We start from the raw sequence: 18,944 nt of genomic DNA, 5'->3' as shown, positions 1-18,944 counted from the left end.
AATGGGAGCAGCACACTCTGGTGGGAGACCTTAAGGGACAACTTCTGCTTTTCCCCTCATTGTCTTCATGACTTGCTGGTGAGTTCACCTACCCTGTTGTTGCTGTTACTGCTACCACCACTGCTGCTCCATTCTGTTGCTGATATCACAACCCAGCCCTTTCCAGCTTCTGATGTAGACTGAAGTCTAGTGACTCTCCAGGAGTTCTCCAGGTGTTTATCTTCAAGTCAGGATCACAGAAGCATCCAGACTCATGGACTGAACTGCTCTAGGGTTCTCAGCTTCTCCAGTGTGATGATGGCCGTTCTTAAACCACCTAGACCATATTTGTAAGTCAATCAAATACACCGATTTTTTTTTTTTTTTTTTTTTTTTTTTTTTTTTAAAGATTTATTTATTTTTATTATATGTAAGTACACTGTAGCTGCCTTCAAACACTCCAGAAGAGGGAGTCAGATCTTATTACGGATGGTTGTGAGCCACCATGTGGTTGCTGGGATTTGAACTTCGGACCTTTGGAAGAGCAGTCGGGTGCTCTTACCAACTGAGCCATCTCACCAGCCCCAAATACACCGATTTTAAAATATATATTCACCCTATCTGTTCTTGCCTCACCAAAGAGACTAACACCGTTCCTTTTGGCACTGTTAATTCCAACCCGCTTTTCTTTCTTTTTTTTTTTTTAAGAGAAGTAAGCCTTTATTTCCATCTTTCTCAAATTAAGCAGGCTGACTTGGTTGCTTTGGCGGGATTAGTCGAAGAGACCCAATCCCATATCCTCATCTGATTCCTCCGACTCTTCCTTTGCTTCAGCTTTGGCAGGGGCTGCAGCAGCCACAGGGGCAGCAGTGGTGGCAGCAGCTGCAGGGGCAGCAGCCGCAAATGCAGATGGATCAGCCAGGAAGGCCTTGACCTTTTCAGCAAGTGGGAAGGTGTACTCAGTCTCCATAGACAATGCCAGGACACGCTTGTACCCATTGATGATGGAGTGTGGCACCGAGGCAACAGTCGGGTACCCGATCTGCAGACACACACTGGCCACGTTTCGGACACCCTCCAGGAAGCGAGAGTGCAGGGACTGCTCTGTGATGTCGAGCACTTCAGGGTTATAAATGCTGCCGTTGTCAAACACCTGCTGGATGATCAGCCCAAAGGAGGAGGGGGAGATGTTTCGCATGTTCTGCAGTGTGGCCTCGCTGGCTCCCACCTTGTCTCCAGTCATTATCAGCTGCACATCACTCAGAATTTCAATGGTGCCTCTGGAGATTTTCATGGTGATGCCCAAAGCCTGGAAGAAGGAGGTCTTCTCGGGCCCCAGACCAGTGTTCTGAGCTGGCACAGTGACCTCACACGGGGCGATGGCACCGGCCCGAGCAGCAGCTGGCACCTTATTGGCCAACAGCATGTCCCGAATCTCAGTGAGGTCCTCCTTGGTGAACACGAAGCCCACGTTCCCGGATGTGAGGCAGCAGTTTCTCCAGAGCTGGGTTGTTCTCCAGGTGGCCCCTGATGGCCTTGTGCATCATGGTGTTCTTGCCCATCAGCACCACGGCCTTCCCTCGGAGGGACATGCGGATCTGCTGCATCTGCTTGGAGCCCACGTTGTCTGCTCCCACAATGAAGCATTTTGGGTAATCATCCAAAAGTTGGATGATCTTGAGGAAGTAGTTGGACTTCCAGGTCACCCTGTCTTCCCTGGGCATCACGGCGGTGCGTCAGGGATTGCCACGCGGGGTTTAAAGACGATGTCACTCCAACGAGGATGCCTGGCGAGAGCCCAACCCGCTTTTCTTTCTCTCCTTTGGTGGCCACGCTGCCCACTCTCCTGGTCTTCTCCTTCCCAGCTCCTTCCAGTCACAGCAACTGGTCCCATAGCCCAAGTCTCACCAGGTCTCACAGCTGTGACTTTCATCTCTGGACCTTCACCAAAGACATCCTGAACTCCAGGCCATTGATCCAACCAGACAGCTCAGGCTTTTCCCAAACAGCTTGAGCCTTCTCATCAAATAGTAAAGCTCTGGACTTGCCTTCATTTGGGCCAAGAACCTGAGGGGTGTCCTTGGTGCCTCTTTTTCTCTCTCATCCTACATTTAAAACCTCAGGGGGACCTGTAATTCCATTGTTCAGAGGCTCAATGGCAGAGTTCATGCTTACATACACAACACCATGTAAATAAATAAAGCCGGGCAGTGGTATCACACACCTTTAATCCCAGCACTCGGGAGGCAGAGGCAGGCGGATTTCTGAGTTCGAGGCCAGCCTGGTCTACAGAGTGAGTTCCAGAACAGCCAGGGCTATACAGAGAAACCCTGTCTCGAAAAACAAAATAATTAAAAACAAACAAATAAATAGATAGGTAGATATTCAAATATAAATGGAAATAAAGCTGCAATCCTCTTGGTGCCTGCTTTAAAATATAGCTGAATCTCATATCCAGTTCTCCGGAAACAGGCAGGAAGCTCTCTGTGAGTTCCAGGCCAGGCTGGTTTATGCAGTGAACCTGTCTCAAACAACCAAGCAAAATATATGACTAACATACCCCCATCTTATGATGATTTGTCTTGTACAGTGGACATATTGAAAGTGGTGTCATGAATTCGGTGAAAACTGTACTCACAATTTGGGATTTTGATTTTTTTTCTCCCTGGGGTAGTAAAATGTTGGTCAACAACAAAAAAACTATAGTCCCTATAAGCCATGTCATGATGGCAAGCCAGCGATACAAGGCATGGTGTGTGAGTGTGTGTGTGTGTTGGGGGGGCATGTTCTTTAGTTATATTGAGGGAATTTAAATTCTGTGTGTGTGTGTGTGTGTGTGTGTGTGTGTGTGTGTGGTCTGTGGAGGGGCATGTATGTACCATGGTACATGTGAGGTTAGAGAACAGCTTTGTGGAGCCTCCTCTCACTTTACATGGGCTCCAAGGATAAGACTCCAGTCATGGGGCTTACATTGTTTGGGGCACTAAGCACTTTTACCCTCTGAGTCCTCGCAGGACCTACTAGTGTGCTTGCGCACCAGTGTCTCCAGAAGCCTTAGCTTAGCACACACACCTTGGCTTACCACAAATTCTGCTTCATCTGCTGCTGCCCTTACTTCCTGTGGTCCATTCCAAGCACAGCTCCCTCCAGGAGCCCAATTCATTTATTCAGCTTTAAAAACTTTTTAAAAAAAACCATTTATTCATTTTATTTTATATATAGGGCCACTTTTTGCCCACATTTATGGATGTGCACCACACTCATGGCTGTGCCTTCAGAGGCCAGAAAAGGGCCATCAGATACCATGGAACTGGCATTACTGATGACTATGAATCAAAAGCTGGTCCTCTGTAAGAACAACGAGTGCTCTTGGGCCATCTCCTTAGCACCCAGGAGCCTACTTTCAAAGTCAGACCACTTTCTTCCTCTGCTTAAACCCTTCCAAGAGCTTACTGTTTCCCCCAGTCTTCAAAAGACTCCAACGATGGTCTGACCTCTCCTCAGACCTCAGGTACCACAGCCAACCTCTTGCCCTATGTTCTGGAAGTCTTTGCAGCTTCTGTCCCAGCCTGTGTGGTTGACTTCTAGTAGGTCTCCTGGTGTCCTTGTACTGGCCACCCACCACCTCCAGTCCTCATCCTCTCTTCTTCCTGTCTTCCATTCCTTTTCCCCACTAGCACCTGCCAATACATGCAAGCATGTTTTTGGTTGTTTTTTTAAGATTTACTTATTTATTTTATGTATGTGAGTAAACTGTCCAGAAGAGGGCATCAGCCTCCATTACAGATGGTTGTGAGCCACCATGTGGTTGCTGGGAATTGAACTCAGGACTTCTGGAAGAGCAGTCAGTGCTTTTACCAGCTGAGTTATCTTTCCAGTTCATGAGAGCACTGTTTGTTGTTGTTTGTTTGTTTGTTTTTGTTTTTATCTATTATTCTCTTTGCAGTGTCACCTACTTTTAGAACACAGCCTGACAAGTGGCATTGTTCGATGACTATTTAGCAAAAGAGTAAATGGATAGATACATGGTGTCAATGCTGTTGGAAAGGTGGATGGCTTGCTGAATGGAGTTCGAGCCAGAGCGACACTAAGCGAATGACAAAAGCATACATAGTCCTATCTATAAAAAGTCTCATCGTAAAAGGACAGGAGACTCTGGGGCTCTAGGAGAGAACAATGTGGATGAGAAGTAGGAAATGACCATAAGTGGGCAAGATCATGGAGTGAACAGGTCTGAAAGCAGAGGGTCAGAGGCAGGAGGACCTCTGTTAATTCAAGGGCAGCCTAGTCTAAATAGTGAGATCCTAACTCCAAACAAACTAACTGTCCAGATGGTTGCACAGGGAAACTTCTAGACCAGGACTCCCCGCACTCTCCCCTAGCTTAGTGCTCCAGGGAGTCCTTCCTGTACTGACTCAGCACCTGTCTAGCCATTCCGGAGTCTCTGCCTGACTCCATCCACACTTGCTTCACCCTGCCACTTAGGCTCGGGTTAGTCAGGAGCAGCCAGTACGTCTAATGTATGAGCTGGCCTGCACTGTGGGGAGAGGACCAGAACACAGCAGGGCAAGGAGCAAGTACCAGGCTCTTGGTGCCCAGTCCTATGCCCTCTTGATATCTAGCTCTAAAGTTGGGTTTGTTTGGGGCTCAGTCTATAACCAGAGTCGAGGATTAGGGCTCAGTCAATGTCTAAGACACTGGCCTAGTCTAATTTCTCTAGAAAAAGGTTGTGGGCTGGGCTCTCACTTTCCTGGGGAGAGTCTTTTTTTTTTTTAAATTTTTTAATTTTTTGAGACATGGTTTCTCTGTGTAGCCCTGGCTTGTCCTGGAACTCACTCTATAGACCAGGCTGGCCTCAAACTCAGAGATCCACCTGCCTCTGCCTCCCAAGTGCGGAGATTAAAGGTGTGCGTCATGCCCGGCGTGGTGGCAGCCAGGGCGACACAGAGAAACCCTGTCTCGAAAAACCAAAAAAAAAAAAAAAAAAAAAAAAAAGGTGTGCGCCACCACTGTCTGGGGAGTGTCTTATAATCAATCACCAAGGAGCCCAAGTCCTCTTAGCACCTGCCTCAGTCCTTGCTGTCCATCACCTCTGAAGAGCTGGACTTCCCTTGGTCACTCTCTGAAGGCCAGTTTGTCTTGGGGTCTTCCAAGGGAGCTCACAATTCTCACTGGAGTCCAAGGGCAGCAGGCTGGGGTAGGGCCTGGAGGCAGGGCTGTGTCTATCCAGGAGAGTATAGTGTGCAAGGCTTTCTGATGCAACTGGCTGAATTCTTGTTCCCCCTCCCCCAGCTTTTCTCAGAAATAGAAGGGTTGGGCAGTGGCCAGGACTCAACACACAGAATCCCTTTGCTTCTCTAGACAGGAAGAAAGGCTGGAGAGGGGCCAGATGACTCAGCAAAGGGTTCATTCAGTCTTAGGACGCACAGGTGGTGGATGTGGCTGGAAGGTAAGGAAACCAGGATTCCTGGAAATTTGGAGGTCCCTGCATGTCCCACCCACACCCACACCTATACCCACCCTCAACACAAACCACAGAACCAGAATTATAAGTAATTGTGTGCATGAACCTAGGGAGGAGTTGTTGGTAGTTCAAGACCACCTCAAGTCAGACAAGGTCAGAGTCAGGACCAGCTCTTTCCTTGCTGCCTTCTAGCTCCTTCTCCCACAGGGAAAATCAAAGCCCTTCACCCTTGTGGAAGGCTGGATCCCAACACCCCCCACCCTGCCCCAATCTTCCCTCCACGTCAGGCTCCTGAAATGGAAGGTGCTTGTGGTTTGGGGACAGACAATCCTGGATTCAAGTCTCGGCCTCTTCTTGTGTTCCCTGGGCAGGTCCTTCTGCTCTCTGACACTAGTTTGCTCCCAGGCTCCCAGACTGGTTGGCGAAGATCACATGAGTATGGAGAAAAAGGGATCAGCAGAGGCCTGCTAGGGTGTGGCCCCTGCCCCTTCGTCACTCCATGCTGCCATTGCGTCACTGCTGTTCTGATCTTCCTGCCTCTCCTGGATGACAGGTCTGTGGGAAGGTCACAGGAGACCCCAGGGAAAAGGAGAGGTCCAGTCCCTAAGAGAAGGCTCCCCAAGCGGAGCACAGATCAGCTGCAACCCCTGAATCACCCACACAGCTGCATCTTCTCCAAATGGGCTGGCCCATCTGTCTTCCCAGTGTCCTGCCATGGCCTCCCAAGTACTGGGATCACAGGCATGCACCACCCCATCTGGTTTATGTGTCGATGGGAATTGGACCTAGGTTCATGCATGATTTGCAAGCATTATATCAATGCAGCAATATCTCCAATCCTTCAACCTCTTTTTCAGGGAAAATAACAATTTTCCATCAGAAGTGATTTTTAAATATCCATTTTAGGGCCAGAGAGATGACCCAGTGGTTAAGAGTGCTTCCTGGTCTTACAGAGGGCCTGAATTTGGTTCACAGCACTCACACTGAACTGTGCGCAACTGTCTGTAACTCTAGCTCTCAGGGATTCAGTGCCCTCATCTAGCCTCTGCATGCACACACATGCATGCCCATGTTCTCTCTCTCTCTCTCTCTCTCTCTCTCTCTCTCTCACACACACACACACACACACACACACACACACACAAACACACACACACACACACACACGGTGTACATACACACACACAAATAAAAAGATGATAAGGGGATGTCCCAAGAATACCATTAGTCCCAACACTCAAGAGGCACGGCAGGAAGGAAGATCAATGTGAGTTTAAAGTCAGCCTGGGGGCTGGTGACATCTCTTAAGAGTGCCGACTGCTCTTCCAAAGGTCCTGAGTTCAAATCCCAGCAACCACATGATGGCTCACAACCATCCATAACAAAAATCTGATGCCCTCTTCTGGAGTGTCTGAAGACAGCTACAGTGTACTTATAAATAATAAATGAATAAATAAATATTAAATAGAAGAGAAAGATTGTTATCTCTCTTTTAAAAAAATGTTTTAAAGTCAGCCTGGTCTACAGAGCCAGCCCAGACAGAATTGTAGTGAGATCCTATTTCAGAAAAACCAATCATAAAATACAATGTCCATCGTCAGGCTGTGGAATGGCTACTTAGCCAAGGTGCTGCTGCCTAACCTGACACCCTAAACCCAATCGTGGGACCCAGATCGTGGTGGAAGACAGACTCCTGTGGGTTGTCACAGTCTGGCCTCCACATGGGGTGCTGTGGTACAAGGGGGGAACACACACATAAAAACTAAAATCAAACAGTATGCACTTAAAGATAAATAAAATGTCCATTCTAAGCTAGACTTGGCACACATGTCTATAATGCTATCTACTCAAGAGGCTGAGGCAGAAGAATAATAGCACATTCAAGGTTTGGGTTTGCTTTGCTGATGCAGTTGAGTTAGAGGCCAGCCTGGAAACTTCAGCGAGACAGTGCATCAAAAGTTAAAAAGAAAATTTGGGGGGCTGGAGAGATGGCTCCGTGGTTAAGAGCACTGACTGCTCTTCTGAAGGTCCTGAGTTCAATTCCCAGCAACCACATGGTGGCTCACAACCAGCTGTAAAGAGATCTGACACCCTTTTCTGGGTTGTCTGAAGACAGCTACAGTGTACTTAATAATTGATTAAGTTCCCAACCTCAGTTTCTTCTTTTCTGTTTTTTTGAGATAGGATCTTATGCAGCTTAGACTGGCTTCACAATCAGTGCTGCCAGGCTGGCCTCTGACTCTCGATCCTCCTGCCTTTAGCTCTCACATGCTGGTAGTACAGGTACGGGCATTACACTTGGCCTGACCCATAGGTCTCTCTGTGTAACCTAGGCCGGTGTCTAACTTATTTAGGGCTGAGATTACAGGCCCCAGGCACCACTCCTGGCTCTCCAGTGTGTGACATTTCTTTTGAATCTAAAGGATCATGGAAATTAAGCTATAACTGTTCAGCCCAGTGTGGCAGCCCATTTCTGTGATCCCAGCATTTAGGAGGCTGAGACAGGGGAATTGACATATATTCAGCTTAAGCTACAGAGTCCTTATCTCAAGAAACAAAACAAATGTGGGCTGGCAAGATAGCTCCGTGAGTCAAAGGCTCCTGTCACCAAGTGTGAGCTGGATCCTCACACCCCACATGAGGAAGGAAAACAACGCATCCTCTTCCACATTCCTACACATACACACAACATGAATTATTTTACTAAGAAATAAAAACTGGAAGAGGGCGTTGGAATATGTCAGTGGGAGCACCTCTGTCCAGCCCTGGGATAGCAGGGGGGGGGGGGCACTGAATCCCAGCAGAGGCTCGGCTTCCCCTCCCCCGTGAGGCTCTGCTCGACAGTGCCTTGGGGAGAAAGTCTTACTTCAGACTTTCTGTGTGTTTCACGCTTCTCTCTGAAGAACTGGAGCGCAGAGCTCAGCTCAGAGACTTTAATCAGAACTGGATTGAGCTGCCATTGCATAATCTTGTTTTGCTCTTCTGGTATTTAATTTTATGGTGACCTCTTTCTACTTCTTTTTTTTTTTTTTTTTTTTCCTGTTGTGCTGGAGACCAGACGGGGACCTTGTGCTTGTTAGACAAGTGCACAACCACTGATCCCTGGCCCAGGCACTCTTTCTCGACTACTGGAGGCTGAATCTAGGCAAGTCACTGAGCTGCGGGCCTCATCTTTTGTCCTATTTTTCTGTTGCTGTTGTTGTTTGTTTGTTTGTTTTGAGACAGTGTTTTTCTGTGAGGCCCTGGCTATCCTAAAACTCATTTTGTAAACAAGGCTGGCCTTAGAACTCAGAGATCTACCTCCATCTGCCTCCCAAGTACAGGGATTAAATTTGTGTGCCACCAACACCTGGCTTCCTAAATTTTTTTTTTTAAGATTTACTTACACAAGCACAGTCGCTAGCACCACATTAAACTGACAGTGTGGTACACGCTTGTCACCACAGCATCTGAGGTAGAGGCAGGATCAGAAATCCAAGGTCAACTCCGGCTACATACAGTGCCTCAACAAAACAACAACAACAACAGCAGCAGCATCCAAACCATACAAGATATAAAACAAAAGCAAAAGAAAAATTCTGAGGTTATTAGTATGAGAAAGTATACTGTTATTGGCAATTTTGTTTGACTATCTGTTGAGATAATATGTCCAGTGTGTACTAAATACGATAGATTCGTAAAGTGAATTTCTTTTTCATTTTTCTTCAACCACAACTAAAAATAATTTCTTGAAACAAAAACCTTTTTTTGAGACAGGGTCTTATGCTGCTCAGGCTGGCCTCAGATGTGCAATGTAGCAGAAGATGTCTTTGAATGGCTGCCTCTGTCTCCCAAGTGCCCGGATTAAAGGTGTACACCACCAGGCCTGGCCATTACCCCATTTAAAAATTATTTTTTAAATTCAGTTTTGTTTGTTTGCTTGTTTTGAGTCAGGGTTTCTCTATGTAATGCTGGCTGTCCTGGGACTCACTCTGTAGACCAGGCTGGCTTTGAACTTAGAGATCTGATGGCCTCTTTCTCCCCAGTGCTGAGATTAAAGGCAACACCACCGTGGCCCAGAGCTAGGATCTACTTTAAATTACTGTGGTTCTTGGTTTTATTTTTCTGATTTATAAGATTTGTGTGCTGAGAGTAGTCAGGGTGGTTACCTTGAGTCCATCGCATTTGAGCAAGCCTGGCAGATCCTGTAAGTTCTGAGCACTGGCAAGCACACCTCACTCAGGTGCCTGTAGTGCTCGGAAATAACAATCCCACTGCCCTGGGGTTCTCACATCTCTGAGGCCCTGCCCTCCTTTCTGAAGTTCATTCATCCCTCCCCAGCCGCCAGGTGGGCCGGATCAGGTTAGATCCCAGAATCCTCTGGGGCGCGTGGGGGTTGGGAGAGGGAGATGCAAGAGAGTTGGTCCCCTGACTTCTATAACCAGAGAAACAAATGTGTCATGACCCTGCCTCCCTGTAGCTTTTCCTGGAGGAAGTTTGTTTTTTACTTGAATAAACTCAAGTATCAGGAAAGGCACTGGGCCTTTGGGGCTTTGCCGGGGTAGAGGAATAGGGGTAGTAGCTGTCACCATCACGACTAGCCTCACTATGTCTGTCTTCAGCTGTGGCTGGAATCTTGTTAATGTCCCTCCACCTGCAGTGTCCAGCGGCTCCATCCTATTTACAGAGTGCCTACAAGTCCCATAGACTACACTTTGTTGTTACTGGGGATCGGACTCACTGCTTACCATATGCAAATGTACTACTAGGCTAATGTTCTGTGGCTGAGCTACAAAACATTACTCTGCTTCAACCCTTACTCTTTTTTTTTTTTTTTTTTTTTTTTTTGAGACAGGGTTTCTCTGTGTCCTGGAACTCACTCTGTAGACCAGGCTGGCTTTGAACTCAGAAATCCGCCTGCCTCTGCCTCCTGAGAGTGCTGGGATTAAAGGCATGCACCACCACTCCCGGCCACATTTCTTTTTAGCTTGATAACAAGGCCTTTAGTCCCAGTATTGGGGAACAGAAGCAGGTACATCTCTGTGAGTTTGAGAGAAGCCTGCCTTACAGAGTGAGTTCCAGGCAAGCCAGAGCTGCATGGTCAAACTCATCCTCCTGCCTTAGGCTTCCGAGTAACTGAGATTCTAGGTGTGCATCACACCCAGCTCTTCTAAGAGCTTTGAGCACACGAACTTACTAATAATGTTCACGGCAACCATGTGATGAGAGCAGCATTTTACGGAGAAGGGAAATGGAGCTCTGCTTCCTTTGGTTGTTTTTGGCTTTGTGCTCTCACAGAGCCACACCCCGAGCCAGACTGGGCGCTAAGCGGCTTTTCTGAGCTACAGCAGAACTGGGTGCACCCTTGAAAGGGTTGCTTTGGAGGGAAGGTTCCCAGGATGCACGCAGAGCACGGGGCTTCTAGCCCAGTCCTTAGTGGGGTGTGGAGGCGATATTTGTTTTGTTTGTTTGTTTTTCGAGACAGGGTTTCTCTGTGTAGCCCTGGCTACCCTGGAACTCACTCTGCAGACCAGGCTGGCCTCGAACTCAACGATCCACCTGCCTCTGCCCGACTACCGGGTAGCGGGTGGAGGGGATTGACGAGATTTTTAAACAGCCTCCGTTCATTCTTTTTTCCTCTATTCTCATTTCATATACGGGGAAATAGGTATAAAGTACTACAATACGGAGAGTCGGTGGCTCCGAGTGCTACTTCAGGAGCTGGGGGGCGGGGTAGGGTTGGGGGCGTGTGGCCCCGAAGGTGAGGGCGGAGCTCACTCGGCGACATGGGCGGGTCACAGATGGTGCAATCCCGGGCCGCTGGGCGTCAGCAGCAGATTAGCTCAGGTTTACATCAGCCGGGCGGGGATCCGAGCCCGCGTCCCGGTGCCGCAGCACTTTAGCAGCGGAAGAGGCTGCTGCCGAGTACGTGACGGCTGGGGTCTGGCACTAGCGTGCAGGAGACTCCGAGAGCTGCTCAGTTAGGCTGGCGGCGGTCCACGGGCGTGGGCGCAGGCGGCTCTGAGGCTCCAGGACAAGGTACCCAGTAGGGAGCTGCGAAGGGGGATTTACCCGGGTCTGGCAAGAGGGTCACTGGAAGTCCAGGCGTATTCATGAATATTTCTATTCTCTCTCTCTCTCTCTCTCTCTCTCTCTCTCTCTCTCTCTCTCTCTCTCTCTCTCTCTCGTTCTCTCTCTCTCTCGTTCTCTCCCTCTCGCTCTCGCTCTCTTTTACTCACTCTCACTCTTCTCACTCTCACTCTCTCGCTCCTTTACTTCGCCGTCTGGGGGCGCCCTCAGCCTGAGCTGTCGACCCCAGCTTATTATGCAGCCCAGGCTGACTGGCAATTCACCAGTCAGCCCCCAGGGTGCTGGCGAAGCAGGGGTGCGTCCCTAAGCTCAGCTCTCCTTATTGCGTTATTAAACCTTTCATTCGTCGCGGGTCCCTTCCTTCCCTAGCAGTCCTTGCATTTGAGAGCTTCGGAAAACCCAGTGTGGTGTTTCTCTGTTCGGAAGGTCCTAGCAGAGAAGACAGGATACCAAACAGTCTTTCTTCCTTGCTCTCTAGATGCGAGCTACACCTCTGGCTGCTTCTGCTGATGTTTCCTGCAGGAAGAAACCGTTGGAGTTTGATGACAATATTGATGCCAAGTGTCCAGTCCTAAAACGAGTGAGAGATGAGCCTGAGCCCGGACCACTCCCCAGCCTGCTGCCCCCCAGCCCACCTCCCGCCTCAGACTTGTCACCTGCTGTGGCCCCTGCAACTCGACTGGGGCCTTATATCCTTTTGGAACGAGAGCAAGGCAGCTGCAGCTATCGAGCCCTGCACTGCCCCACAGGCACAGAGTACACCTGCAAGGTATATTCTATGGGCTCTCCCCTCTAGCATCCCAGGGCTCTGCAAAAGGCCCGGAATCCAGAGGACTGTAGCTTTCTAACCTTGTAGATTATCACTGGGTTCCTCAACTGACATTCCTCCACGGAGTACTATACATATAATGCATTTGCTGCAGCCAAAAAACCAGACCCAAGTGGGGTGTGGTGGCACATGCCTATAATCCCAGCACCAGAGAGGCTAAGGCAGGAGGTTGGCTCTGAACTTCAGGCTAGCCTAGAGTACATACATGCTGAGAACCTGCCTGAAAATCAACCCAAGTCTAGATCCAGTGCTCTTGCTTGCACACTTGTAATTCTGTACTGGGAAAGTGGAGATAGGCAGATCTCTGGAGCCAGACTACTGGTCAGCCAGCTAGCCTATTCAGCGAGTTTGTTCGGAGGTCAGTGAGAGACTATCTCAGGTAGAGAGAAGAGAGAAAGGGAAGGACTAAAGGGGCTGGAGACATGGCTCAGTGATTAAGAAAGTGTGAAACTCTTGCAGAGACCCAAGTTCTGTTCCCAGCATCTGCTTGAAGCAGCTCACCACTGTATAACTCCAGGGCCTCTGACCTCAAGCATCTGCACTTGTGCTTATACCCAGACACAGACAGACAGACAGACAGACAGACAGACACACACACACACACACACACACACACACACACACGATTAAAAATAAATCCTAAGACAAAAACTGGGTGGCATCTGAGGAATGACACCAGAGACTTTCCTCTGCCTGCCACAAGAACACACGCATGTGCACATACCAGAAGAGCCCAGGCAATGAAGAGCATTATGGAAATGAAGCTAGTGTCAGAGGGCAGGGAGAAGCAAAGAGAGGAGGAGACATGCAGGGATGCAGGGGAACTTAAGGAAGCCTGGGAGGGCTTTGCAGATGATAAAGGGCCATGCATGTCAGGAGCTGAAGGAGGCTTAGGGAGGAGGGTCCAAAGGCAGTGTGTCCCCGCTGTGGGTACAGGAAACACAAAGGGCCAGCCATAGTGATACTCACCTTTAACAGCAGCGCTTGACACGTGTATCTTGTAAGTTCAAGGCTAGCCTGGTCTACATAGTGAGTTCCAGGGCAGCCAGGGAGACACAAAGAGACCTTGTTTCAGAAAGCTCACCCCACCAGGCAGTGGTGGCATACACCTTTAATCCCAGCACTTGGGAGGCAGAGGCAGGCAGATTTCTGTTTGTTTTGTTTTGTTTTGTTTTGTTTTTTGGGGGGTTTTTTCGAGACAGGGTTTCTCTGTGTAGGGCAGGCAGATTTCTGAGTTGAAGGCCAGCCTGGTCTACAGAGTGAGTATCAGGACAGCCAGAGCTACACAGAGAAACCCTGTCTCAAAAAAAAGAAAAGAAAAGAAAAGAAAAGAAAAGAAAAGAAAAGAAAAGAAAAGAAAGGTCACCCCTTCTTTCCCCCAAATAAAGAGATCCAACGGTGCTGAGACAGGACCAAGCTTTGGGAGAGAATGAAAAAGTAGTCTGTGTATTTATTTCCTCCTTGCTACCTACCCTAGCTCTTTCTTCTAAGATCACGTTTTGTTTTGTTTTGTTTTGTTTTGTTTTGTTTTGTTTACTTTCAGCCCCCACCCCCCACCCCCAATGCCTGAGTTTAAAGTCAAAAGCAATAAAGTAACACTTCAGCTCTGAAACCCTAGCTCCTAGAAGGCCTCCAGTGTATCCACAAACTCTGAGCACACTTCCCAGCTGCCTCACTGTGCCCCCATATGACTCCCCCCCTCCTCATCCTGACCACCTGCAAGCTTTGCCTGTAATTTGAGAGCAGGTTGATGGCTTGATTACCTCAGGGCCTTTGCACTGCATATGCCCCCAACACAGGGAGCTTTTCCTAAACGTATCTTTGGATCATTCAGGTCACATTTCCTGAGTCACCTGGGCCCACACTTCAGACTCTCACTGTGTAGCTCTGGCTAGCTTGGAACTTCTTTGTAGATCAGGCTGGCCTCAATGGCCTCAAACTCAGAGATCCTCCTGGCTCTGCTTCTTGAGTACTGGGGATTAGACAAATATGCTACCATGGCAGGCTCACATTTTTTTTTAAGATTTATTTATTTATTATATATAAGCACACTGTCACTATCTTCAGACACACCAAAAGAGGGCATCCGATCCTATTAGAGATGGTTGTGAGCCACCATGTAGTTGCTAGGATTTGAACGCAGGACCTCTTCCAGAGCAGACAGTGTTCTTATCCACTGAGCCATCTCTCCAGCTCACGGCTCGAACTTTTTAAAATAGGTGCTCCCTTCTAAAATACCAGCCCACACTTGCCTAGCAAAGACTGGTCCTGTGTTTGGTCTCCAAGATAGCAATATAAAATACTCTGGATTTTAGCATCTTTCTTTCTTTTTTTTTTTTTTTTTTTTTGTTTTTTTTTTTTTCGTAACAGGGTTTTTCTGTATAGCCCTGGCTGTCCTGGAACTCACTCTGTAGACCAGGCCGGCCTCGAACTCAGAAATCCTCCTGCCTCTGCCTCCCGAGTGCTGGGATTAAAGGCGTGCGCCACCACGCCCGGCTATCTTTCTTATTTCTTTGGAATATATGGTTTGGGGTTTGCTTGTGCCGTACTGTGGACACCAAGAGAACAGGGGCAATGGCTGTGAGTCTGGTCAGCTGGGCAGGGGCTGCAGACAGGCCATTGAGCTGGCTTTTCTTATGCTGGATGTGTGGGAGAAGGGGGGCTATGGTGGTGATCTGCCTCCACGAGTGGTTTTCTGTGTGGGTTACATCCTAGTTTCTGAGGCCTAAATCACACAGGGTGGCAGCTTAGAGCAGAGATTGGTGCATGGGTTCTAGTCCCAAATATGCTACTTGCTGGCCCTGTGACCCCGGGGTCTCCTGACCTGTGTGGCTTTGCGGATATTCGGTTGATATTTGGCTGTGAGTGACTTGCTAAACAAGGGCTTCTGTATGTGTAGCTCACAGCTCACAGAGTTGGCTGTCCCATTTTGCTAGGTCCCTTGTGCTTACTCCTGACTCTGTCTCCAGGTGTACCCTGCCAGCGAGGCCCAGGCGGTGCTGGCACCTTATGCCCGGCTGCCTACCCACCAGCATGTGGCCCGTCCCACAGAGGTCCTGCTGGGCTCTCGGCTCCTTTACATCTTTTTCACGAAGACCCATGGGGACTTGCACAGCCTGGTGCGCAGCCGCCGCGGTATCCCAGAGTCCGAGGCTGCCGGGCTCTTCCGGCAGATGGCTAGTGCCGTGGCACACTGCCACAAGCACGGGCTTGTCTTGCGCGACCTCAAGCTGCGTCGCTTTGTCTTCAGCAACTGTGAGAGGTGAGTGTGACCCCAGAGGCACACTTGAGAGGTAGGCCACAGTGGGGAAACTGAGATCCAGGGGAGCAGAGTAACTTAGGAAGAGCTAAGGTAAGCATAGCTTATGCTTAGCATGTGCAAGGCTCATGATCCATCCTCAGCAGCAAAAGAAGACAGGGAAAGAAACCTCCAGCACTGAGTGACCGCTGCCTGTGCCGTGAAATCTGTAGCCCTAACAACTGGGCTCGGGGGAGAGACAGGTGGGTCCCCAGAGATCACTGGCCAGCTAGTCTATTCAATTGGTGAGCTACAGGTTTAGTGAAGGACCCTGTTTCAAATTAAATAAGGACAAAAGGAATATCTTATTTTGGGGGTGGTAGCATACACCTTTAAATCCTGGCTGAGGGGAAGATAAGTGGATCTCTGTGAACTGGAGGTCAGCCGGGTCTACAGGGTGAGTTCCAGGCCAGTCAGTGCTATGTAGTGAGATCCTGTCTCAGAAAAAAAAAAGTGTGTGCTGGGGGATGGGGGAGTTGGCAAGATGACTCAGTGGGTCAGAGAGGACCCATCCACGTGATAGCTAACAACCACCTGTAAGTCCAAGTCCAAGGTATCTGACAGGCTCTTCTGGCCTTCATGGTGCCCAAACACATGAAGCAGGAAAACACCCATTTGCATAAAATATAATAAATACAAAAAGAAAGAGGCCAAGTGGTGGTGGACTTGGACCCCTGCCCTCAAGAGGCAGAGGCAGGCTGATCTCTGAGTTCAAGGTCAGCCTGGTCTACAGAGTGAGTTCCAGGACAGCCAGGGCTATATAGTGAGACCCTCACCCATCAAAACCAAAAGCAAACTAAACCAAACAAACAAAAAACTAACTGAGGCTCGGCATGGTGGCCCACACATGTAATCCCAGCACTCAGGAGGCAGAGGCATGAGGACAGTAATTAGCCCAGACTGGACAGTGTACAAGACAGAGAGTGGAGAGGAGGCTGCTATTCCAGAGGACCTGAGTGGGACCTGATTTTTTTTTCTGTCTGTGACCCAGGACGAAGCTGGTGCTGGAGAACCTGGAAGATGCCTGCGTGATGACTGGATCAGATGACTCTCTGTGGGACAAGCATGCGTGCCCTGCCTACGTGGGACCAGAGATACTCAGCTCCCGGCCATCCTACTCTGGCAAAGCGGCTGATGTCTGGAGCCTGGGTGTGGCGCTCTTCACCATGCTGGCTGGCAGATACCCATTCCACGACTCTGAGCCAGTCCTGCTCTTTGGCAAGATCCGTAGAGGGACCTTTGCCCTGCCTGAGGGCCTATCAGCCCCAGCCCGCTGTCTGATCCGCTGTCTCCTCCGCAAGGAACCTTCAGAGCGACTTGTGGCCCTGGGAATCCTCTTGCATCCCTGGTTGAGAGAGGATCACGGCCGAGTCTCTCCTCCACAGTCTGACCGAAGGGAGATGGACCAGGTGGTCCCAGATGGGCCACAGCTGGAGGAGGCTGAGGAAGGGGAGGTGGGGCTGTACGGCTAGGGCCACCTTACTGGCCCCTCAGCTCCAAGGTGTGAGTTGAGTACCTGAGTCTCAGCTTTCTCCTGACTTTTTGGGCCAAGCTAAACCTTAAGTGCCTTTCTGGAGGAAGAAACAGCCGGCGTGCCTTATTCGTTCCTGTGCCTAGTGGGGTGATGCTCCCTGAGTGCCACGCCCTGCTCTAGGTGCTGTGAACAGCAAAGGAAAAAGAGGGAGAAATATACCTTGCTGGCCAAGTTGCCACAGTGCCGCATGCTCTCCGGCCAGCCCCTGCCTTGGGCACGTTTCCTACCGGGGCTGTCTTCTCTGGTGCTGGTTCATGGGACAGTCCCTTTTATCAGTGCCCCAGCTGCCTTCTGTCTTGTGCCTTTAAACAAAGGAAACATCTCTGTGCCAAAGACCAAAGTCCTCACTCACCATGTGCCTCAGGACCACAAATCAGGCCGGGCTGGGATTGTGGCCTCCAGGCAGGAGAACCTGTTTGAAGAAGACTTGGCTGTGGGATTCAAGCCAAAAGGATGAGACTCCAATAAAGAGGCATCTGACTCAAGGAATAGTCTGGAATAAGGATCCGGGTCTGTTTACCCTGGTAGCCTCCGGCTGAAGCACCAAAGTTGGAGGGGGAGGACCAGGCAGGGTCTGTCCTACTGCCTACAGACAATCTCAGGCCCTGTTCTGGGGACTTTTAGTACCCAGGCCCACAGTCAGTTTGATGACTTTGGTCTGGTTAAGTGTGTATTTTCATCATGTGCCCAATAAAAGAGAGCTGTGTGGTTTGATATGTGAAACATCCTTGGTGACTTTCTCTTCTTCAACGCTGGCCCCACCATGAAAGCCAGGTACAGCTCAGCCCCTACCAAGTGGCTTGTGAAGAAATTCCTCTACTGATCTTCCTGTACATGCCTTTTCTTCTAGAGACCTTGGGTCTCAAGTGGGGAGCTTTCTAAGCTGAGCACTGGGGTATGGCTCACGTGTAAGCACACACCTAACATATTCAGGGTTATGGGTTCTGTCCTTGGCCCAAAAGGGCATCAGTTTAAACTGGAAGAAACATACTTTGCATAAAGACAGGTCAGTGACCAGGGTAGTTTCAGGGCAGGTCAGTCTGGCTCTCCAAGCTGTTGGCAGAATGTCTGCTTTCTTGACTCCTTCAGTCCTTGGCTGTTTTCCATGGAGATAGCTGGCACTTATGTCACATTGCACAAAGAAAAGGGGCATTGTAGCACTTATGAACCTAGCACTTGAGAGTCAGGCTGCCCCAAGTGCAATCTTTCCAGAACACAGCAGTTGTTGGATGAACCCTCAGCAAGTTTCTTAACCATTCTATACCTCAGGCTCTTCATCTGGAAAAGCAGAGACTAGGACGTGTGTGTGTGTGTGTGTGTGTGTGTGTGTGTGTGTGTGTGATGTGAACCTTCGAGAGGGCATGTGGAGGCTGGAGATAGATAAATTAGATCATTCTTACTTTTCCTCCTCCACCTTATTCCTTGAGGAGGGTCTCTCCCCCTTCTCTCCCCCTCCCTTCCTTCTTCTCTCCTTCCCTCCCTCCCTCCCTCCCTCCCTCTCTTTCCTAGACAGGGTTTCTCTGTGTAGTCCTGGCTATTCTGGAATTTGCTTTGTAAACAGGATGGCTTTAAACTCAGAAAGTAGCCTGCCTCTGTCTCCTGAGTGCTGGGATTAAAGGCACATGGCACCACTGCCTGGCTGAGAAGGGTCTCTCAGTTAAACCCTGGTCTCCCTGATATGGCCAGACTTGGATCCCATCTCTCATTTTCAAGGCATTTGTGTAGGTTCTGGGATCTGAATGTGGGCCCTCCCATGTTTACACGTGCTTTA

General features: G+C 49.3%; 1 protein-coding gene, 1 long non-coding RNA gene and 1 pseudogene across 2 annotated transcripts in view; 1 reads left to right on the top strand and 2 right to left on the bottom strand.

The window, feature by feature from the left end:
* The window catches only part of Gm14164 (predicted gene 14164), a 29,654-nt gene extending 20,005 nt beyond the window's left edge, over positions 1–9,649 (bottom strand). Inside the window, exon 1 of the long non-coding RNA NR_033505.1 lies at positions 9,592–9,649. This is a non-coding gene — a long non-coding RNA (predicted gene 14164). The remainder of the gene's footprint in view (positions 1–9,591) is intronic.
* On the bottom strand, positions 681–1,776 carry Gm14165 (predicted gene 14165; annotated as a pseudogene).
* A 1,608-nt stretch (positions 9,650–11,257) lies between the features above and the next one.
* Trib3 (tribbles pseudokinase 3) lies at positions 11,258–17,893 on the top strand. Its single transcript, NM_175093.2, has 4 exons — positions 11,258–11,461; positions 11,991–12,281; positions 15,311–15,603; positions 16,631–17,893. Exons 2-4 carry the CDS (start codon positions 11,991–11,993, stop codon positions 17,109–17,111), a joined length of 1,065 nt encoding a protein of 354 aa, NP_780302.2. The 5' UTR covers positions 11,258–11,461; the 3' UTR covers positions 17,112–17,893.
* Positions 17,894–18,944: the final 1,051 nt, after the last annotated feature.

The sequence above is a fragment of the Mus musculus genome, chromosome 2 (genome assembly GCF_000001635.26).
Source record: "Mus musculus strain C57BL/6J chromosome 2, GRCm38.p6 C57BL/6J".
Taxonomy (NCBI): domain Eukaryota; kingdom Metazoa; phylum Chordata; class Mammalia; order Rodentia; family Muridae; genus Mus; species Mus musculus.
This window is presented reverse-complemented; position numbering and strand designations above follow the sequence as displayed.